General features: G+C 41.2%; 1 protein-coding gene and 1 pseudogene across 3 annotated transcripts in view; both read left to right on the forward strand.

Moving 5' to 3' along the window:
• CRCP (CGRP receptor component) overlaps positions 1-23,398 on the forward strand; it is a 63,847-nt gene that overhangs the window by 14,400 nt on the left and 26,049 nt on the right. For 2 of the 3 annotated variants that reach the window (XR_009703158.1, XM_061208205.1), the window contains exons 4-5: positions 1,696-1,790; positions 18,515-18,572. Coding sequence is in view for 2 of the 3 variants with exons in the window: in XM_061208205.1 (XP_061064188.1) it covers positions 1,696-1,790; positions 18,515-18,572 (153 nt within the window). In the remaining variant the exon portion in view is untranslated. The remainder of the gene's footprint in view (positions 1-1,695; positions 1,791-18,514; positions 18,573-23,398) is intronic. The other variant, XM_061208206.1, reaches the window with a different exon arrangement.
• Positions 14,204-14,707, forward strand: LOC133103406 (DAZ-associated protein 2-like; annotated as a pseudogene).

Consider the following 23,398-nt stretch of genomic DNA (forward strand, 5'->3'; position numbering starts at 1 on the left):
ATCAAAAGTAATTCATAATCTTAATATCTAGTTGATAGTTTGTTGCATTCTCTCCCAATCTTATGCTTAAGCTGTTGTATTTGTTATATGATGTTTGATTTTTGTATCTGTCATTTTGTTTTTTCTTGTTATTTGCTTTCAATTTTGATTTTGTCTTTAAAGAGATTTGGATTTAACTCTTTTTAATTTATCTTTTCAAAGACATTTTTAAACTTGCATTAAGGTATCATAATCTCTTTTAAGGAAAATAAGGAATTTAACACTTTAGTCACCATTCCTTCCCATCTGATTTTTTTCACTTAATTGTGTGTTTAGAACCCTACAGTTCATTTATTCATTCATGTTCTTTCACATTATATAGTTCATCTCTTTCAAAGAAGAAAAAAAAAGATTGTTGGTAATTAGTTTTATACACATTTCAAACTATCAAGCACCCTTAACTACACAGTTAATTAGTTTATGCTCACTATCACTCTATTAATTCTTTTTTTTAAAAAATTTATTTATTTATTTATTTTTGGCTGCATCGGGTCTTTGTTGCTGCGCGTGGGCTTTCTCTAGTTGCAGCGAGCGGGGGCTACTCTTCGTTGTGGTGCACAGGCCTCTCATTGCGGTGGCTTCTCTTGTTGTGGAGCATGGGCTCTAGGCACGTGAGCTTCAGTAGTTGTGGAGCACGGGCTCTAGAGCGCAGGCTCAGTAGTTGTGGCCCACGGGCTTAGTTGCTCTGTGGCATGTGGGATCTTCCCTGACCAGGGATGGAACCCATGTCCCCTGCATTGGCAGGCAGATTCTTAACTACTGCGCCACCAGGGAAGTCCCCACTCTATTAATTCTTAAGTTCTTGCTTTTAATTTTTGGTGCCTTAAGGAAAGTTACTTTGGTAATAAATGTGCCCTTCTCATTGTGTGATACAGAGTACATGGTATCAGTGTCTTATTACTGATGCTATTAACTTTGATCACTTGGTTAAGGTGGTGTCTGCCTGGTTTCTCCACTGTAAAGTTACTGTTTTTCCATTTCCATATTCTGTTAATTAGCAAAGAGTCACCTAGTCCAGCCCACATACAAGGGGAAGGGGAATAGGCTTCATCTCTTAAGGGAGGGATATTAAAGAATTTGAGGACACACATTAAAACTACCACAGTAATTAATAAATATTTTGGGGAAGCTGCTTTGAGACTATGCAAATATCCTACTTCTTAAGCTTTTGCCCATTAATTTTAGTATTCGTTGGTGGATCCTTCCTGCAGTAATTATTCCTATGGTGCGATTGCCTAATGGTGATTTATTTCCCTCATTCTTTCTATGTTTAATTGTTAGAATTCTTCGTAAGAAAGAGTTGTTCCTTCTAATCCATTTATTGGGTAATTTATATCTATATGGACTTATAGCTATTTATTTTATTCTTTGGGTTCCCTGTCTATAAAAAATTGATACATGATAACACAGTTGTCAGACTGAGTTTTTTCCTTAAGATCAGAAAAGCTTTATTCTAAAATTTCAGTAATCTTTTTGTTCTAGCTACTGGTTTTATTTTTGAGGAATTCCTATTACGTGAAGATTGACTCTACTGAAGGCATTTGTTTTACAAAAGATTTTTGAAGCAAAATTTTAGAATACTAAATTATAGCCATTGCCTTCTCTTTTTGTCATTCGGGGTTGTTTGTCTTATGCTTGCCTTTCCCTTTTTTGTAGACATTAAAATACATATCAAAAACACCATGCAGGCACCAGAGTCCTGAGATTGTGAGAGAATTTCTCACAGCAGTGAAAAGCCACAAGTTAACCAAGTAAGTAAAAATAATCTTAAGTGGGAAAAGACTGACACATAATGAAAATGATAGCTTATAAAAGTCATCCTCAGCAACTGTGTATTTATATTAGGTTGGGTTTTGAATTGTAATCAATACACAGGGCGTAGGGTCATGGTATTTTATAAATTTATTTATTGATTTATTGATTGATTGATTGCTGCTTTGGGTCTTCGGTGCTGTGCGCGGGCTTCTCATTGTGGTGGCTTCTCTTGTTGTGGAGCACGGGCTCTAGGCTCATGGGTTCTAGAGCACAGACTCGGTAGTTGTGGTGCACGGGCTTAGCTGCTCCACGGCATGTGGGATCTTCCTGGACCAGGGATCGAACCTGTGTCCCCTGCATTGGCAGGCGGATTCTCACTGAGCCACCAGGGAAGTCCCAGGGTCACGGTACTGTAGATGAGACAACTGAGACTTAAGACACTGGGCTCCTTCTAGAGCCAGAAGCAGAATGTAATGGGCTTTTTAATCTCAAAAATCTTTCCCAAAAGTCTTCCCATAACCCCTTCCCAGCATTCAGACTAAAATTGGTTGAAAAACGGGATTCACAAATTGAAGTGCTTTTTATAAAGTTGATGAATTAAGTCATTTGACATTTGTGTTTGTTTGGGGCAAAAATGGCTTGATAATATTCTCTCTGCTCTTCTAGTGCCCGTTTACTTTCTTGGTGACTTTCTAGAATAAGTTAAGTTTGTAGGAATTAAAAACATTAAGAATTAGATCAAAAGTTTCCATGAGAAGAAAACTAGCCCTAGTCTTTTAGAATTGATACTAGAGCTGATAAATCCAAAAAGCTTTTGTCATTCATTCAGAATAATCAATAATTTTCTTTTGGAGGAAACATTTGGTGTTAGTTCAGGCACACAGTTGATACACTGTCAGTAAACTAAGTGCCCTTCTCCCCTTGCCTCTCTTCTGTAAATGAACTCTGAAGACAAACATCTTTCAAATGTGTGTATGTGTGTGCGTGTGTGTATGTTTACAGTTTGTTTTATTTTTGTGAGAAAATACACATAACATAAAATTTACCATCTTAACCATTTTAAAAAAAAATTTATATTTTTGGCTGCGTTGGGTCTTTGTTGTGGTGTGCGGGCTTCTCATTGCAGTGGCTTCTCTTGTTGCGGAGCACAGGCTTTAGGCGCACGGACTTCAGTAGTTGTGGCACATGGGCTCAGTAGTTGTGGCTTGCAGGCTCTAGAGCGCAGGCTTAGTAGCTGTGGTGCATGGGCTTAGTTGCTCTGTGGCATGTGAGATCTTCCTGGACCAGGGCTCGAACCTGTGTCTCCTGCATTGGCAGGCGGATTCATAACCACTGCGCCACCAGGGAAGCCCTACCATCTTAACCACTTTTAAGTCTACATTTCATCTATATTAAGTATAGTGTTCACATTGTGTGTAACCAATACCCAGAATTTTTTTTTTTTTAATTTATTTGGTTGTGCTGGGTCTTTGTTGCAGCAGGCAGGCTCCTTAGTTGCAGCTCGCGGACACCTTAGTTGCGGCTTACCGGCTCCTTAGTTGTGGCTCACAGGCTCCTTAGTTGCAGCATGCGAACTCTTAGTTGCAACACGCATGTGGGATCTAGTTCCGTGACCAGGGATCGAACCTGGGCCCCCTGCATTGGGAGAGTGGAGTCTTCACCACTGCGCCACCAGGGAAGTCCCCAGAACTTTTTAAATCTTGCAAAACAATCTGTATACCAATTAAACAACTCCCCATTTCCTGCTCTTCCCAGCCCCTGACACCACCACTCTGTTTTCTGTTTCTATGGATTTGACTATTCTATATACCTCATGTAATTAGAATCATATAGTATTTGTCTTAAAAAAAAGTCTGAATATTATTTAATATTGTTATCTTTTTATTTTAACCATTTTTAAGTGTGTAATTCAGTGGCATTAGGTATATTTAATTGTTGTACATCTCTGCCATCCATCCACAGGACAGTTTTTCATCATGCAAAACTAAAACTCTATACCCATTAAACAATGTCTCCCCATATTCCACATCCTCTAGCCCTGGTAACCACCAATTTGCTTTATGTCTCATGAATTTGGCTACTTTAAGTACCTCATATGAGAATCATACAGTATTTTTTCTTTTGTGACTGGCTTATTTCATTTATTATGTCTTCAAGGTTCATTCATATTATAGTATGTGTTAGATTTTCCTTCCTTTTGAAGTCTGCATAGTATTACATTTTATGTATATATGACATTTTGTTTATTCATTTATCAACTGATGTATACCTGGGTTGTTTCCACCTTTCAACTGTTGCACATAATGATGCTGCTATGAACATGAATGTACAAATATCTCTTTGAGACCCAGCATTCAGTTCTTTTGAGTATACACCCAGAAGCCACATTTGCTGGATCTTATGATAATTCTATTTTTAATTTTTTGAGGAACTGCCACACTGTTTTCCATAGTGTCTGCTCCATTTTACATTCCCACAAACAGTGCACAAGGGTTCTAATTTCTCCACATCCTCGTCAACACTTATTTTATCTTCTCCCTTTTGTTACAGTTGTCATATTTATTACATCTATATATGTTGAAAATAGTGTTTAGCGGTGTTTTATTACTTAATGTTCTATACTTCTACATATTTTAAAGAACATAAGAGGACAAAAACAGTCTTTTATATTTACCCAGAATTTTGCTATTTCTTTTGCTCTTCATTCATTCCTGTTCCATGTTTACTTTTTATCATTCAGCCTGAAGAACTTCCTCTAGCGTTCTTTTAGAACAGGCCTGCTGGCTACAGTTTTCTTTCAGATGAGAATGTTATTATTTTCTTTCATTCCTGAAGGATAGTTTCACAGGGTTGAATGATCTTTTCTTTCAGCACGTTAAAGATGTTAGTTCAGTGTCTTCTGATTGCCATGGTTTCTGACGAGAAATCTGTGGTCATGCCAATATGTAATGTATTGTTTTCCTCTGACTGTTTTCAATACTTTTCTTTATGCTTGGTCTTTGACGATTTGATTATGATTTTTTTTTTTTTAGTTTATCTTTGCTGAGCTTCTTGATTATGTAAATTTTTGTGTCTTACCCAATTTGTGAAGTTTTGGGTCATTGTTTCTTTGAATATTTTTTTCTGCCCCAGTGTCTTCCTCCTTTCTTTTCAGAACTCCAAAGACACAACTGTTAGAACTCTGATAATTGTTCTACAGTCCCCAAGCCTCTGTTTTTGTTGTTGTTGTTGTTGTTTAAAGACAAGGAAACTTTCTAATTGAAGTATGGTTGATTTACAATGTTGTGTTAGTTTCAAGTATACAACATAGTGATTCAGTTATACATATGTATATATATATATTCTTTCTCACAATTCTTTTCCATTATAGGTTATTACAGGATATTGAATATAGTTCCCTGTGCTATATAGTGGGTCCTTGTTGTTTATCTATTTTATATATACTAGTGTGTCTGTTAATCCTAAATCCCTAATTTTATCCCTCCACACCTTTCCCCTCCTTTCCCCTTTGGTAACCGTAAGTTTGTGTTCTATGTCTGTGAGTCTTTTTCTGTTTTGTAAAAAAGTTCATTTGTATCTTTTTTTCTTTTTTTAGATTCCACATATAAGTTATATCATGTGATATTTGTCTTTCTCTGTCTGACTTACTTCACTTAGTATGATAATCTATTGGTCCATCCATGTTGCTGCAAATGGTATTATTTAATTCTTTTTTATGGCTGAGTAATATTCCATTGTTACACACACACACACACACACACACACACCCCACATCTTCTTTAACCATTCATCTCTTAACGGACACTTAGACCCTTCTGGGACTCCCAAACTGTATATGTTGGTCCGCTTCTTGGTGTTCCACAGACCCGTTAGGCTTTGTCCACTTTTCTTTAATCTTCTTTTTTTCTGTTCAAGTTCATTGATTCTTTGTTCTTCCTGTTCATATCTGCCTTCAGATCCCTTTAGTGTTTTTCATTTCAGTCATTGTACTTTCCAGCTCTGGAATTTCTTTTTGTTTTGTTTGTTTGTGTCTCATTGATATTTCCATTTTGTTTATACATTGTTTTCTTTACTTTCTCCACATCTTCCGTTAATTCTAGGAGCATCTTTTTTTTTTTTTAATTAAAAAAAAATTAATTAGTTAATTAATTTTTGGCTGCGTTGGGTCTGTTGCTGTGCGCGGCTTTCTTTAGTTGTGGTGAGCGGGGGCTACTCTTCGTTGCGGTGCGCGGGCTTCTAATTGCAGTGGCTTCTCTTGTTGTGGAGCATGGGCTCTAGGCACACAGGCTTCAGTAATTGTGGCTTGTGGGCTCTAGAGCACAGGCTCAGTAGTTGTGGTGCACTGGCTTAGTTGCTCTGCGGCATGTGGGATCTTCCCGGACCAGGGCTTGAACCTGTGTCCCCTGCCTTGGCAGGCAGATTCTTAACCACTGCGCCACCAGGGGAGCCCCTAATTCTTGGAGCATCTTTAAGACAGTTGTTTTAAAGCCTTTGTCTAGTAGACCGGCCATCAGGTTTTTTTCAGGGACGTTTTCTATTGATTTATTTTTTTCCTTTGAATGGGCCGTACTTAGCTGTTTCTTCGTTTACCTTGTGATTTCTTGTTGAAAACTGGACATTTGATCTAATAATGTTGTAACTCTGGAAATCAGATTTTCTTCCTTCCCCTAGGCTTGCTGATTTTAGTTTATTGTTTGCTATTTTTGTCTTGTAGGCTGTCTCTGTGCTACGGATCAGCTTGAGGTGTAAACTCAAGGTCTTCTCAGGTCTTTTCTGAGTGTGCCTCTTTCCCTAGGCATGCACAGTCACTCTGATTTTTCCCATATATGCAGTTGTTTTTGAATGTCCCAGGCTTTAGTGTCTGAACTTTAGGGAGAAAAAAAAAAAAAGAAGGGTTGGGGGAAAAAAGGACACCAGCCCTTTAAATTCTAAAAGTCACTTCAGCTGGAGGGGGAGGTGCAACAACAATGGCTGCTGCCCCTTTGCTTGCACCTCTGTGATCAGAAGCTATAGTCAGTGATTAGAGCACAGATCCTTGATATTTGGAGGACAGGGTACTTTTTGCCCTCTCTAGCTTCCACAAGCTGTGTACAAGCTGCTCCAGGAACGTGAGCACAGCTGCCTGCCACTGGAGTTGGGGGATGGGTGCTGCTACTGTGCTAAGATCTAAAATTGACCAAAATTAACTGCTATTTACCTTCCAAAACTTCTCCTGGAAGTTGCAAGCCTTCAGTAGACTTCAGAGTTTCAAAATAGTTAATATCAGACAGATTCTACCAGTACAATTGTTTTCTAGGTGGGGAGACAGATTTCTGGTACTTCCTACTCTGGCACCTTTGCAGAATTTTTTTTAAGAGACTTCATGTTTTTGGATCAGTTTTAGGTTTACAGCAACATAAGGGGAAGGTACAGAGGTTTCCCATATGTTCCATCCCCCTCACATCCATAGCATCCCTCATTATCAACATCTCCCATCAGTGTGGTAAATTTGTTATAATCAGTGAACCTACATTGACACATCATTAACACCAAAAGTTCATAGTTTATATTAGGGTTTACTTGTGGTGGTGAACAGTTCTTTGGATTTGGACAAATCTATAATGACGTGTATCCACTGTTATGGTATCATACAGATTATTTTCTCTGACCTAGAAATCCTCTGTGCTCTACCTATTTATTCCTTCCTTCCCACTCACAACCCCTGGCAGTCACTGATCTTTTTACTGTCTATCTAGTTTTGCCATTTTCAGAAAGTCATGTAATTGGAACCATACAATATGTAGTCTTTTCAGGATGCATTTAAAGTTCCTCCATGCCTTTTCATGGTTTCATAGCTCATTTCTTTGTAGGACTGAATAATATTCCATTGTCTGAATGTACCACAGTTTAGTAATCCATTACCTACTGAAGGACATCTTGGTTGCTTCCAAGTTTTGGCATTTATCAAGAAAAGCTACTATAAACATTTGTGTGCAGGTTTTTTGTCAACATAAGTTTTCAGCTCCTTTGGGTAAATACCAAGGAGCACAGTTGCTGGATCATATGGTAAGAGTATATTTAGTTTTGTAAGAAACCTGGACTGTCTTCCAAAATGGCTGTACCATTTTGCATCTCCACCATCAGTGAATGAGCGTTCCTGTTGCTTCACATTCTCATCAGCATTTGGTGTTTTCAATGTTCTGGATTTTGGCCATTCTAATAGGTATATAGTGGTATCTCATTGTTGTAATTTGCACTTCCCTGATGACATATGATGTGGAGCATCTTTCATAAGCTTATTTGCCAGCTGTGTATCTTCTTTGGTGAGGTGTCCATTCAGGTCTTTTTTTTTTTAGCGGGTGAAAAAACATGATACCTTGTTTTTATTTGTACTTCTGTACAGATGAATGAAGTTGAGCATCTCTTCCAGTGTTTAAAAGCTTTTTCTGTGAACTAGCTATTAACATCCTTCATCCACTTACTTCTTTTTTCTTTTTTTTTTTTTAAAGTTATACAATTTTTATTTATATATTTATTTATTTATGGCTGTGTTGGGTCTTCGTTTTTGTGCGAGGGCTTTCTCTAGTTGCGGCAAGTGGGGGCCACTCTTCATCGTGGTGCGCGGGCCTCTCATTATCGCGGCCTCTCTTGTTGCGGAGCACAGGCTCCAGATGCACAGGCTCAGTTAATTGTGGCTCACGGGCCTAGTTGCTCCGCGGCATGTGGGATCTTCCCAGACCAGGGCTGGAACCCGTGTCCCCTGCATTGGCAGGCAGATTCTCAACCACTGCGCCACCAGGGAAGCCCCTTTTTTCTTTTTTTTAAAAAATAAATTTATTTATTTATTTTTGGCTGCATTGGGTCTTTGTTGCTGTGCGCGGGCTTTCTCTGGTTGCGGCGAGCGGGGGCTACTCTTCGTTGCGGTGCTTGGGCTTCACACTGGGGTGGCTTCCCTTTTTGCGGAGCATGGGTTCTAGGCGCGCGGGCCTCATTAGTTGTGGCACACGGGCTCAGTAGTTGTGGCTTGCGGTCTCTAGAGCACAGGCTCAGTAGTTGTGGCGCATGGGCTTAGTTGCTCTGCGGCATGTGGGATCTTCCTGGACCAGGGCTCAAACTCATGTCCCCTGCGTTGGCAGGCGGATTCTTAACCACTGTGCCACCAGGGAAGTCCCTTTCATCCACTTATTTCTTGTTTGTTTGTTTGTTTCTTTTTTTTTCCAGTATAGGTGATTTACAATATTTACAGCCTAGTGATTGAGTATTTTTTGCAGATTATACTCCATTATAGGTTATTACAAGATTATGGGTATAATTCCCTGTGCTATGTAGTAAATCCTTGATGCTTATCTATTTTATGTATAGTAATTTGTATCTGTTAATCCCATACCCATAATTTGTCCCCTCTCCTTCCCCCTCCCTTTTGGTAACCACAGGTTTGTTTTATATATCTGTGAGTCTGTTTTGCATATGTATTCATTTGTATTATTTTTTTATTTTTAAATTTTTTTTAATTAAAAATTTTTTTTGGCCATGCCGTGCAGCATACGGGATCTTAATTCCCCAACCAGGGATCGAACCCATGCCCCCCGCAGTGGAAGCATGGAGTCTTAACCACTGGACCTCCAGGGAAGTCCCTGTATTATTTTTTTAGGTTCTGCATATAAGCGATATTGTATAGTATTTGTCTTTCTCTGTCTGACTTATTTCACTACACATAATATTCTCTAGGTCCATCCACATTGCTGCAAATAGCAGTGTTTCATTCATTTTTTTTAGCTAATACTCCATTGTGTGTGTGTGTGTGTGTGTATATACACACACATATACACACACACCACATTTTAATCCGGTCATCTGTTGATGGGGCACGTGGGTTGCTTCCATGTCTTGGCTATTGTAAGTAGTTCTTTTGCCCATTTTAAAAATTGGGTTGTTTGTTTTTTTATTGCTGAGTTTTAAGAATTCTTTCTGTGTTTTGGATAACTGTCCTTTATCACGTGTCTTTTGGAAATATTTTCTCTCAGTCTGTGGTTTATCTTGTTTTCTTGACTTGGTGTTTCATAGAGCGAATATTTTTAATTTTAATGAAGTCCAATTTATCAATTATTTCTTTTGTGGATTGCGTCTTTGGTGTTGTATCTAAAAAGTCGTCACCATGTGCAAGGTCATCTGGGTTTTCTCCTGTGTTATCTCCTGAGAGTTTTATAGTTTTGCATTTTACATTTAGGTCTAGTTGTCTAGATGGTTGTTGTCTAGGTGGTGGGGAAGCAGATTCCTGGTTCTTCCTACTCTGCCATCTTCCCTGAATCCTCTCTGTTCATTTTTTTCCCTCTTTGTTGTTCAAATGGGGTAATTTCTACTGAACTGTCTATACGTTCGCAGACTCTTTTCTTCTGTCAACTCTATTTTGTTATTAAGCCCACATAGTGAATTTTAAAATTTCATATATTTTTCAGTTCTAAAATTTTCATTTGTTTATTACTTATAATTTCTGTCTCTTTCCTGAGAACTTTTATTATTCCATTCATTTCAAGAATGTTTAAAAAAAAAAGAAGAATGTTTGTTTATATCTCATGTTGTAATAATAGCTACTTAAAAGTTTTTGTGTGATAATTCCAACATCTGGGTCATCATAGATTTGGTATCTGTTGATTAACTTTTCCCTTGAGAATGAGTGATATTTCCCTCATTGAGATAATTTTGGATTGTGTCCTGGACATTTTGAATATTATATTGTTTAGAACTCTGGATCCTGTGAAACGTCTCTGGTTAATGTTGCTTTTTTTGTTTCTTTTAGCAGGTGGTCAGTCCAGTTACGTTCACAACTCAAGTCTGTCTTGGCTTACATGGCAAGGATTTCAATATCAGTTTAGGTTTTAAACTGTTCTGCTGCTTTGGACCTTTTTTGCATATGAGACTGGAGTTATGTTTTAACTTGTTCACTTCTCAATGTGTTTGCTGTGCTGGGTCTCTGCTCTTTGTTGTTTGGGGCTGTTCTACACATGAATAGCTTGGGCTAAACCTAAGATTTGTGCTGATTGGTACTCAAATTTAGGGAAATCCTCTCTCTTGCTCTTCTCTCTGGGATTGCCCCCAGACTCTCAGGCCCACACGTGCCCCCTTTTTTAGGCCTCTGGCCACAAGTAGTAGATTTCTCTCATCATTTTAGCTGCCTATGTTTGCATTTGTTACTGGTGCCACCCTTGGGGCAAAGAAGGTAGGAAAAAAGAGGAGAGGGGAAAAAAAGATATTCCTTGGCACTCTGGACCACAGTGGCTCCCTTCCTGGATATACCCACTGCCAGGGCTCCCTGAGGAACTGCCCTCGAGTTGTGGGCTTTACCTAGATCTCCAGATCTCTGGGGCCCCTTTTCCCAGTCTTCTGGCCAGAAAGATGGAATTTCTCTTGGAGTTTCAGCTGCATGTGAAACTACTGCTGTAGGGCGGTACTGCTAAGGCAGTCCTGAGGATCAGGGCTTATGAGAGAAAGGAGGAAGAGAAAGAAACTCACATCCATCCCCCACACCAACTAGTTCTTTTTTCTTTTTTTAAAAAATATTTATTTTATTTATTTATCTTTGACTGCATCGGATCTTAGTTGCAGCACACAGAATCTTCGTTGCAGCGTGCAGGCACTTTGTTGCGGCATGTGGGCTTTTCTCTAGTTGTGATGTGTGGGCTTCAGAGTGCAAGCGTTCTTCGCTGCGGCACACGGGCTCTCTAGTTGAGGCGTGCAGGCTCAGTAGTTGAGGTGCGCGAGCTTAGTTGCCCCGCGACATGTGGAATCTTAGTTCCCTAACCAGGGATTGAACCCGTGTCCCCTGCATTGGAAGGCGGATTCTTAACCACTGGACCACCAGGGAAGTCCCACCAACTAGTTCTAGCTTTCTTCAAGTTTTGTTTCCCTTCCCAGTCCACCTACTTTTGTTTTCAGAGTCCAGGTTTTTGCTTTTGTGTTTTGTCCTGCGTTTGTTGTTGTTGTAAACAGCAGAAAGAGGCTTTAGTGGGTTTACTCCATCTTGTCTACAACAGAAGTCCTAATGGTCGATTTTTAAGACCTCTTCTCAGCTGTTTGCCTGCTGTTTTGCTTCCCAATCCCTACATCTTTTCTGCTATAAATATGCACCTGGCTACTATTCAGTTGCCTTGCAAGCTGATTCATGATTGGCCATAATCTATATATATTTAAAGTAGACTGTAATATTCAGAGGAGGATTTATTTCAGTTCTCTTTTTCCATTTGTGATCCGAAATTTGAGGATTTGTAAAGTCCTTTTTGACCCTTTAGTGTCTACTTTTCATTAAATGGTTGATTCCTGGGGCAGATGAACATGCCAGGGTTCTTATTGACACACAGGTTATCTATGACTGTAGGAAGCAAAAGCTGCAGGCAGTGTTGTTCTGAAAACAACCAGTAGAGGGGGCCGGCAGGCTTCGTTCACTGTTGCTGGGCCCGGCTCCTCTGGGAGGTAGCCAACTATTGCAGCCCACTGGAATTCATTTGGCCTCAGTGCCTGGTGACTCAGGGGGCTGCTTGCCATATGCTATCAAGACCTGGATCATCTTGTGCTAGCCAGTACAGTTTAAGACAGGAATCACATTTATAACAGAAACTGCTGAAGTGCTCTTTAATTCTTATTTCTGAATATCCCGATAGAGTTTTTTTCTATCATTCTCTCAGGAAGAGGAGATTCAAGATAATAGCCCTTAAGTGGTCTGGTTCTAGTAGTACAAACTGGAGCTGCATTAATTTGCTTGAAAGCCTCCATTGCTAGAGTTCTTGAGGGTTTGGTAGGAACCATGTTTTATTTGACTTTATAGCTTTATTCAGCAAAATGGTAGTTTTGAGACTCAGCTTAAAATCACTTTGACACTAAGTCCTGTGTCATTTTTTCCTGTAGCATGTTAATTCCCCAAGGCATTTGGTTCTCTAATCATTTAAATTTTTTGCTTGAGGTACTTTTTTCTTAAGAAGTGCAGCCTGGCTTGCAGCCCCAGGTCTCATCCTGAGATCTCCTTAGGATGTACAGCCGTGTCTGCCAGTAGTAGAAGGACTTGCCTTCGAGACCCAGCTCTGTAAATAACCCATGTGCAGCAACGAAGACCCAACGCAGCCCAAAATAAGTAAATTTATTATTAAAAAAAAAAAAGAGTGGTCAGCATGGAGCTCCCTGCGCCCTTTAATGAGAACAGTTTTGGTGATCAGTTGGGGTGGGAGCTAAAGTGCAGTGAAATAAGTGAAGGAGAGAAAGTAGAGATGATAAAAATAAGCCTGATTATGAAGTCGGGGGGCATGTTTGTAACCCCCGCCCCCAAAACTGGCACCTGCAGTACGTGTGGTTCTGGGACTTGACTTCAGCAGGGCTCAGCTCCTGGGGGTGCAGAGCAGAGAACTTGACTGGTTGGTTTGACTCCAGGTTGGGGTTTTTCAGGGAGTAGCTGTGAATGATTTTGTCGGTAGAAGACTTATCCTTTTTGCAACTGTAGGAACATTTCCAGCATTTCAGAGCCTGGCAGGATAATGACTGTTCAATAAACTGAGTTCTGTTGCTTTGATTGATTTGTAGCTGAGATGTTCATTTATTCAGCTATGTCTTTTCCTACTCTTTATTCTTTATTCATGCTGTTGGATGATGATGGTTAAAATAAATAATTGTGTTTTGAGTGAGGATTCATATTTTCCAACTCAGCTGGTCCTTCAAGGCTGCTTGCTTATTCCTAGTCTCCTCCTTACTCGATTCTTTGCAGCTTTTAGTCCTGTTAACCCTCTTCGCGTCCAGACCTCTCAGATGGTGACCTCACTTTTGCTTCACTGAGAAAACTATCCAAAATGAACTCATTTCCCTTCACATCTCCTTAAATTTGCTTTTTCTTTCCCCATTGCTGTGATCTCAGTGAAACATGAGCCTTTTCACGGAAACTTTGAACTTTTGTTATTTTGAGGGTCTTTCCCTTTCTCTCCTGTAATTTCAGCCTCTCCACCTGCTTGTGTTCTTAGCTGACAAACATGCTTCAGTTTCCCTTCAGAACCTGCCCTCCTCAGGCCATAATTGCTTTTTTTTTTTTTTTTAATTTTATTTATTTATTTATGGCTGTGTTGGGTCTTCATCTCCGCGCGAGGGCTTTCTCTAGTTGCGGCAAGTGGGGGCCACTCTTCATCGCGGTGCGCGGGCCTCTCACTATCGCGGCCTCTCCTGTTGCGGAGCACAGGCTCCAGACGCGCAGGCTCAGTAGTTGTGGCTCATGGGCTTAGTTGCTCCGCGGCATGTGGGATCTTCCCAGACCAGGGCTCGAACCCGCGTCCCCTGCACTGGCAGGCAGACTCTCAACCACTGCGCCACCAGGGAAGCCCCATAATTGCTTTTTTACTTCTATCCTGTCAAGAGGTCATTTCTGTCCATGACACTGAGCTGAACCAGACCCACAGCCTCCATGAACGGCAGGGGTCAGTATCCACCACAGCCAGCCTACCTTGCGCAGCCTCCTGGGAATCCGGTGTACCCTCAGACCTTGCATCTTCCTCAGGTTCCACCCTGTACTGATGCTTCACCTGCCTGCTCAGAGGTCTGCCATCCGAGCTTTGTGCACCCAGGGGCTGCCACAGTCCCCACCGTGCCAGCTGCTTTTTCTGGCACCTCACAGTATCTTCCCATGGCCTAGTCTGTGGCCGTTGGCCTTTTAGGTTGCAGAGTCCCCATGGCTTAGTATCTGGTTGGTCCCATCTCCAGCTGGTCCAACAGCGCTGGTGGGAGGAGGGTGTGATGAAGGTGCCAGATTCGGAGCTGAGGCTACTGCTGGCACGATTCCTCCTACACCACCGGGTATCCTCCCAGCACTGCGCAGCTTGCAGTCATGCAGGGAGCCCATGTCCTTGTAACTCAGTGGAAGAGAAACTTCTCCATGGGTGGCTCAGATGGTGACTACACCATCCGGTGAGGAACCAAGGCCACCTCTGTGCCAGGAAAGACATCACATAGCTTCTCACAATATAACTGCTTTAGTCACATTAACCTGAAGTTGCGGTTTAGACACATGTTGTTGAGGTGTCTTTCTGGTGCCCAAGCTTTCAGTCACTTTTCAAACTTAGTAAGAAACCATACATATAGTAGTAGCATTACCGCCCTGAAGCATTTTGATGGTAATGGGGGGGGGGTATCCATTCATAAAATGAATGTGAGTGAAGCAGCCCTAGGGACCTTCCTTTAGTTTCTCTGGAGTAATACTGTACCATACTGGTCTTTGCTTTTAGTAATAAAACATGAAATTAGGTTTAGAGAGAACTTTGATCTTCCGATTAAAGTTGCCAGATTATTCTGATTGGTCTTTAATCTCCTGTAAGTCTTTGATTTTTATTACTTGTTATAAATGAAACACATTGGTTGTCTGCCTTTTCCTTTCCACCCTTTGCCCTAATCCCACCCTTTACCCTAGTCTTTCATTCCCTCCTACCAGTCTCCATTGAATCAGTGGTGCAGGACAGAAAGCAGTCAGACCCATTTCCTTCTCTCCTTGCACTTCTCCCACTTGTCATCTTTTAACTAGTCTTTTACAAGGATCCTCTGAGACCCCCTCTGTGCCCTAAGCACAGACCCCTTTATTTCCACTTTGGATCTCCTTAGGCAGAAGTGGAGAGTGCCTTTGGACCCTCCTTAAAGATCATCTCTTTATACATGAACCAAACCCAAATTTGCTTTGGTGCCAGAAAAACTGAACTTTTCCTGATATCAAAGCATATCAATACAAACTGTACTGAAAACAGTTTAAAATAAGAGGGGCAACAAGGAGGATGCCTTTGAAAAGCCTGATGACTTTAGAGCCAAATTAAGGGGAGTTTTCAGATCACAAATTGGTTACAATTTATTGTCAGGGTGCCTGATGTGGCCACTCATGGCTCCCAAGAATTCCTAAGCTGGGTTAATGGGGTCATATTGTGAATGTCTCACTCCAAAATGACTTGAGTCCAGTGAAATCTCACTAGGGCTAAGAATATTTCGGGATCCTTAATCTTTTGATTTTTGTTTTCTGAAATTGGATTTTATTTTATCTTATAATTTCAGTTCACCTAAATTTTGTGTTCTCTACATGTTATGTTTGACTGTTGTGGAAGTTCAGTGTTGTATGTCTCTAGCTGCACTGTGGTGCATCTGTGTTGTGGTTTTTTATACTAAAAATGTAGAATAAAGACTGTTTTGAAGATTTGAATAAAGTGATGATAATTGAATTACAAAGAAAAAAAAAGAGGTATTTCCTCCACAGTTATTCCCCAGTCCCCACAATCCAGTTGTCACTTTAACTGTTATTCCACTGAACTACTTGCCCAGGCCACCAGTGCCCTCCTTTTTGGCAAATCCAGTGACTTCTCTACCATCAACCTACTTTCCTCTCTTCAGCATTTGACATTGTTGATAATACCTTCTGTCCTCAACTTTTCCTCTCTTGGTTTCCATCACACCACTCTCCTAAGTTTTCTTTTTCTCTTTTCACTCCTTGCTCCTTTGCTGCTTTCTCTCCCGGCCCCTTGAATGGAGGTGTTTTATGGTGTTCTGTCTGGGTCTTCATTTACTCAGCAGCTGGTCTCTGGACTGCGATTTCCACTCTCGTGGTTTCACATAACTCCTTGATAATAAAGCCAGCTCTGATCTTTTTCTTTAGTTCTAGACCAAACTAGAACTAAAACTAGACAGGCTGTTCGACAGAGACCTCTTCATTGTGGTTCCAAAAGTACCACAAACTCAAATTCAAATTTTCAATTAATACATTTTTTCCAAACAGGCTAAACATCTGACAGTAAGCCTTAACTCTCCCATTTCCTTCACCGCACCCCCCGACCCAACCTAGGCAGTTGTCAGGTCCTGTTGACTGTACCTGAGGGTGACCATGAGCATTTCACAGGTCCAGACTCTCATTTCCTTTCCTGCTGCTGCTGCCCAGCTTCACAACTTTTGAGTATTACAGTGTCTCTGCCTCCATTTTCTCAGGTTTTCTAGACCCAGCAAGTCACTCCTTCCCTCAGTTGCTCTCCAGTGTCTACAGAGTAACATCTGGCCTCTTGGTAGTCAGGGCTCTTTGTGGCCTTGTCCCAGATGACTCTTTCAACCTGTGTCTCATAGCCTCTCTAGCAGCCATTTCCTGAAACTCCATGAATCTTTGTTCTTCTGGGTGTTTACTTGTACTGTTCCTTCCCTGACCGCCCATTCCTCTTATCCTTTTTGCCTAGAAACTCCTTAAGGGCTCAGTGCAAGAGTCGTTTCCTCTATGAAGTCTAGAGTAAATGTTTGGGGGACTCTGAGGAGTAGAGTTTAGCTACAACTGCCTTACTATGACTACCATTTACGGGGAAATTACTGTATGAGTCGTCATTATGAACACTATGAATGGTTAAGGACATGGGCTTTCATGGCAGAGTCCCAGCTCTGCCATTTACTAGCTGTGTAACCTTGGACAAAGTATTTCTTTACCATCTCAATGTCAAGTCTGAGGGTTAAATGTGCTTGCTGTATGGAAGGTAAGCAGTAAATGGTAGCTGCTCCTGCTATAAATGGTAAGATTTTCATCCCTCATAATCTCCGTATGAGATCAGTAAGTACTGTTGTCATTCCTGTTTGACAGGTGGTGAAACCAAGGCTTAGGGAGAACTGGGTAACTGGTACTGCTTCCCCAAACACCTGGCTGTGGGAATTGTGGCTTACTCATCACTTTATTCCAGAATTGTTTATTGAATTGAAAGATGAAGTTGGAGGGACTTCCCTGGTGGTGCAGTGGGTAAGACTCCGCGCTCCCAATGCAGGGGGCCCGGGTTTGTTCCCTGGTCAGGGAACTAGATCCCACATGAGTGCCGCAACTAAGAGTTCACATGCCACAGCTAAGGAGCCCGCCTGCTGCAACTAAGACCTGGTGCAACTAAATAAATAAATAAATAAATAAATAAATAAATAAATAAATAAATAAAATATTTTTTAAAAAAGAAAGAAAGAAAGATGAAGCTGGAGCTCCAGGGTCAGATTGAGAGAGAAATGTAGAAATTGTCACTTGCACAGGGGTGGTAATTGAAGCCGCTTTCTTTCAAGTCCTGTCATCTTTGAGAGTCCACATATTTCAACCACCCCTTCAGCAAGGAGCTGTAAATTGTGACAGATGATAATGAGTATCTTCACTATTACTTAAATCTTTTGTTGAAATTTGCTTGTATTTGTCTTCTTTCCCCAACTGGATTGTAAGCTCTTTGAGGGCAGAAGACTGTGTCTTATACTACTGTGTATTAACTCCTGTCCCCTTAGAGTTCTTGTTTTTGTTTTTGTTTACTAAGATAACAGGCCAAGTCTGAGTAACATTTATTCTTAATCTCAAAAAGGAATTCTCAACCATTTCTAAGTGATGACCAACCAAGATGATTTTGTCAGTCTTTTACTTTCTATAATTTGGATTAAGAAAGCATTATTCACATTTTCCAAATAAAATTTATTAAAACTACACCTGTGCTATCTGCTATCAATGCATTTCTTATAATCCAAGCCTCTGTACCCATTAGGATTCTAATACACATTTGTGCGCTTGAGTAAGAGTCACTGATATAGGACTCTCTTACCCCCATTCTTTCGTTTTACAGTTGAAGAAACCGAGGGCCACGTTCCAAGTTGTTCTTCCATTTGTTATCTGACAAAGTGTTCTCTAAACAGCTTGGTCAGGACTCAAAATCCTTAGGGGTATGAGAGTTTTAAATGCTCTGTACTTTTCTTTTGACAGAGCTGAAAAGCTTCAGCTGTTGAATCACAGGCCGGTGACTGCTGTTGAGATCCAGCTGGTGAGTAAAGGAGGCTTGAATTTGGGCGGGTTAGTTTCTGGGTCTGAGATGTAGAAAGGGTCCTAAAGGCTGAGCTCAGACAAGCCAGGAACTGCCATTACTTGAAAAGACTGCCAGACCACCCATTCTGTAAGTGAAAAGAAACCTCACCAATTTGATGCTAGTTAGTATGGACTTCGGGAAAGGGAAAGACTGGAGAAAATTCAATTCCTTCTGTCGGGTCTGGGGCTATGACTTGGCAGCTCTTTGTCTCCCCAATGTCCTACACCATTCTGGCCATTGCTTCCCTGTAGAGGTTATTGCCAACCAGGTAAAAACATTAGATTCGACATGACTCTGGTGTTTTATCTCCCCCCACTCCCACCCTTCAACCTCCTCTTACTGTATCTTCTCTTGGCTCATGGAGTGCGTGTGCACTTTCCCGCATGCTCGCTCTCTCTTACCCTCCTGGCCCAGTGTCCCAAGCTAGAAGCCCAGAAGTCATTCCCTTCCCTTTATCTCCTAGTTGGTCAGTCAGTCCCGGGTTCTCTTGCTTCTCCCTCCTCTTGCTCTTTCTTCTCTCCGTACTGCACTGCGTTAATTCCTGTAATTGTTCTCAGCTCGGCTCTTGCCCTGTCCTCTCACCGTTCTCCCTGCCTCCAGGCCAGCCCCCTCCTGTCCCTCTTCTACACCACGATCAGAGTTCACTTTCTAAAGCCACACATTTGGTCATCTTGTTTCCCCGCATGAAACCATTCAGTGGAAGCTCAACACGTGCAAAGTCTAAACTGCAGTCACAGCATAAAGCTTTAGAATTGGGGAAGCCACAGTAAAAGGCGGAGATGGTATAAGGAGAGTGTGAAGATGAGGCCCAGTGGTGCAGGCCCAGTGGTTGCTGTACTGGCATGTGCCGCGCTTTCCTTCCGTGTACAGGGCAGAGAGCACTGTTAAGCTCCAAATATTAGGCAGGCCATTCAACTGCGAGTAAAAGAAAAGTTTGGCTGGAGAATTAATAAAATGAGAATAAAGCAGTTTTCAAAGTCAGTTTTAGAAGTATTTAGCTCTTTGTCAAATTTCCTTCAGAAAAATGTAGAAGAAAATGGCCAGAAATACCTCTGATATTTAGAGTTGCTTAAAAACAAAACAAAAAAACCTTTTTTTAAAAGGATCGTGGGGTATTTAATTTTTGACTAAAACTTTTACTGTCTTCTCAGCATTTTGTTTCTCCCCTTCAAAATGCACCCAAAATTAAATTAGAAGAATTCCTTCCATAAAGGGTACCTTTCTGGGGGAACTGGCCTTCAGGCTAAACAGAGATTCTTTTTTTTTTTTAATATCCTCATTATTCTGATGCTTTCGACTATGTTGGAGATTCAGCTAAAAAAGAGAAAAAACAAAACAGCAAGAAACTAATCCCTGTCCTTCTGGGTTAAGGATCACATGTCATGTCTCCTCCAACTTTAATCAGCAACATATGTTATTCAAGGCTTAATGACAGATGGAGAGAAGAGATGAGGAGGATTAGCATGACCTCATCCCAGAGCCTGTAGAAAACTCTCATTACCTGGTAAGATTAGCTGCTATTAAGATTGCCTGCTCTATGCCAGACTTGGTGCCAGGGGCTTTGTATATGTCACCTTTAATGCCCTCACCATAGTCTTGGTTAGTGAGTGGCTGAGTGGGTCTGTCTGATTCAGAAGCCTTACTCTGTTCCTCCAAGCCATGTGCTTCTACATGGTGAGGAGAAAGGTGTGTGTGGCATCTCCTCCTTTCCACAGGTAGATAGGCCTTGTTAAAAACTGGGTGTGTTATTTCCCAGCAGTGGGACCGTTTTTTGGCCAGATTTTTCCCAGCCTGGGATTTGGCTACAAAGGGTTAGCAAATCATTTATCAAGATTTGTAGCAGTGTCTCTTCTCACCAGAAAGGGATAAGAAATGAGGTTTTCCCTAGAGTGGAAAGTGCAAAGGACTTGAGAATTTCCCTGTGTTAACCTTACAGCCATTTATTCTCCCTGGGTCCAGAAGTAATCCCAACATTCAGCATTTGTCAGGATTCACTTTTGGAGACTGAAGCTTCTTTTTTTCATTTCAACTTCAGCCATGATTTGTTGTGATCCTCAGATCCACAGCCAGCTGCCTGCTGTGTGTGAGGAAATGAGGAAGCCACCAGCTCTATGACCTCTGCCATGCCCTGCTATATATTCATTTGGGACCATTTGTGAGTCCTCTGGCCTAAAGACAGGGCCGTGAACCCCCTGACCTCACAGGCCACTGTCCTGAACAGCACTACCATCTGTGCCTATTGTAATTTAGTGATTGTAAAAAGGCTTGAATTACATAGTTCCATGGCTTCAATTATGTTCTCCTTTGGTCCTTACTGTAAGCGTTACTTTTGTTTTACTTTAGAAAAACTCAAAATATATAGAGGTTAAGTGAACCGTTCTGGGTCAGATAGCTAGAAGTGTCTGTTGCTGTTAGACTTTGCATTGTTTTGAGGAAAGTAGGAGGTTAGGCTTGGCAGCTTAGAGTGAGAAGCAACCATTTCTGGAATGCAGCAGCCCAGTCTGACAGCCCTGATAACCAGTGTGATCTTCATCTATGATAAAAAATTTATCGTTTATGTTGACCTGCTTACAAAAACTTTGTATTTTTACATTTCATTTGCCCTTACATTCAGAACAACTTGAACCCTTTAATGTTTGGGAATGTTGAGACGGTGCTTTGCATTTCTTTATTTGGGCTCTGTTTCTTCTGTGTTGGAAAGAAAAGGTGAGGAATAATGTAGTTATTATTTACTCTAGCGATCCAAGAGGGGTTAGTAAGTTTTTGGTTTCTGCAAGTTTCTTTTTTGTGTATATTTCATTCTGCTTAGTACAGCTCAGGTTTTCTTCCTGTGACTGGGAAAGAAAATTTCCCGACTCTAATTATCCCTGAGGGTTGTTTGCTGATAAAAGCTTCTGCTCTCAGCAAATTTGGCAAAATTAGTAAAGCTTGTCAGCCCTGTTGCTAAGAACACACCTAGCTGAAACTGGATCTGTCAGACCCAGAGATTGGGATGCAAGAAGGTGGCCTGTCAAAATCCTCTCTGTTTGGTTTTCTAAAAAGACCCCTCAGAGGTCATACAACCAAACTCTTTCAAACCAGTGGACTCTGGTGTGCCATACAATGTCTCTAAGAGAGGAAATGATAGAAACCTCTTACTTGAGGCCGTGGTATTCTAGAAGGAGCTGGGACTCAAAGTCTCAAAAGACCTTGCACTGCTTGCTGTAAGATACAGATCACGTTTTCCTTGTGATGCTGAGCCTCCATGTACTTGTCTGGAAATTGTCCTCATTTTATGTACAGCATCCTTGAGAAGAGAAGCTCTGGTGGCAGTGATTGTGGGAAAACCCCTGGTCCACTGTGGAGCACAGATAATGGAGGGAGGTTGTCACTGGTCTAACGACAGTCTAAGTCTCCTTCACCCTCTTCCCCTGAGGAAACAGTTCATCATCAACTGTGTGTGCCAGTTATTCATAAACTTGGAGACATTTTTCTCCCAAATAGAGATCATTTTTTCCTCAAGATTAAATTATCAAGTCAGATATATCCCTCCTTCCTCCTCCTTCATTCTTTGGAGGCAGTGTATGTTACAGTATTTCCTTTTACAGACCGTAATTTTACATGTCTGATTGTAAAAGTGGGCTTTTGAGGATTGTTTCTTGTTCAGTAGAGAAGTTACATGGAGCCTTTGAATCTTTAGAATATGGTCATTTTATTTCATAGTATGATGGGAAAAAGCCCCATTGGTTCACTCTGGATCTTTACTCTAGAACACCCAGGATTATTCTCTAGTTGTGGAAACATTTTTGGACTGAGGTGAATGAAGAGACCAGTGGTTTGCCAGGACTTTGATCTTGGGCATGTCACCTGGCTTCTTTAGCTTCTGTACTATTATTTGTGAAGCTAGGCAGTCAGACTGAAGTCGTTTTGAGGATTGTGAGCCAAGCTTGTCATCATGCTTTACTTAAATCTGCCAGGATTTCTTTCTGAAATTCCTTTTGGTCTTAGTTGCCAGATTTCAGAGATTGTTATGCCATAGGGTAGGACCCTGGACACCTTTAACTGAGAAAGCTATTTGTGATAGATGGCTAATGCCACCAAGTGAGCGTGGTTGAGTAACTTGACCGCCTGCATACTGCTTTTACAGAGGTGGTTGATGATATCATGTTTGTATTAATTAACATATTGAGAATTAGAGGTGAGGCTACAAATTGTGGATATCATCTGTGTGTTCAGATATCCAGGACCATGTCAGAAACTGGGCTCTAAGTGGACCTTTGATGGGGCGGTGGGAGATTGTTTCCCAGCCATCACTCATCGGACTCCTGTTCTGCATTCCCAGGAGATGGCCGAGGTGACGGGGTGTGTGTTAGATTGTAGGTGTTAGAGATGGGCAGGTCTGGCTTGGGATTGTAGTTCTGCCCTTTGCTGGGCTTGCTGTGAGGTTTAAAAGAAATAATGGGTGTGAAGTGCAAGGCGCAGTGCCAGGCACAAGAGCTCCCTGACAGGTCTTGTCAGTGGTGGTAGTAGTGAGGATTAGAAAAAATATACAGGCCATTTGGCACATAGTGGGCGGTCATCAAATGAGTTGTTGATACTATTCATAAGTTACAGATGGGCTTGTTGTGATATACAAAAGTATATAAAATGCCATTTCACTCCCCAGAGGTGAGTTTTCTTTGCATAAACAGCATATTCATGTGTGTGTGTGTATGAGTGTGTGTGTGTATGAGTGTGTGTGTGTGTGAGTGAGTAGAGAACTGTTAGGCTTTGCTTTTTAAGGAAAAATGCTAACGTGCAACTCG

The sequence above is a fragment of the Eubalaena glacialis genome, chromosome 13 (assembly GCF_028564815.1).
Source record: "Eubalaena glacialis isolate mEubGla1 chromosome 13, mEubGla1.1.hap2.+ XY, whole genome shotgun sequence".
Classification (NCBI taxonomy): Eukaryota; Metazoa; Chordata; class Mammalia; order Artiodactyla; family Balaenidae; genus Eubalaena; species Eubalaena glacialis.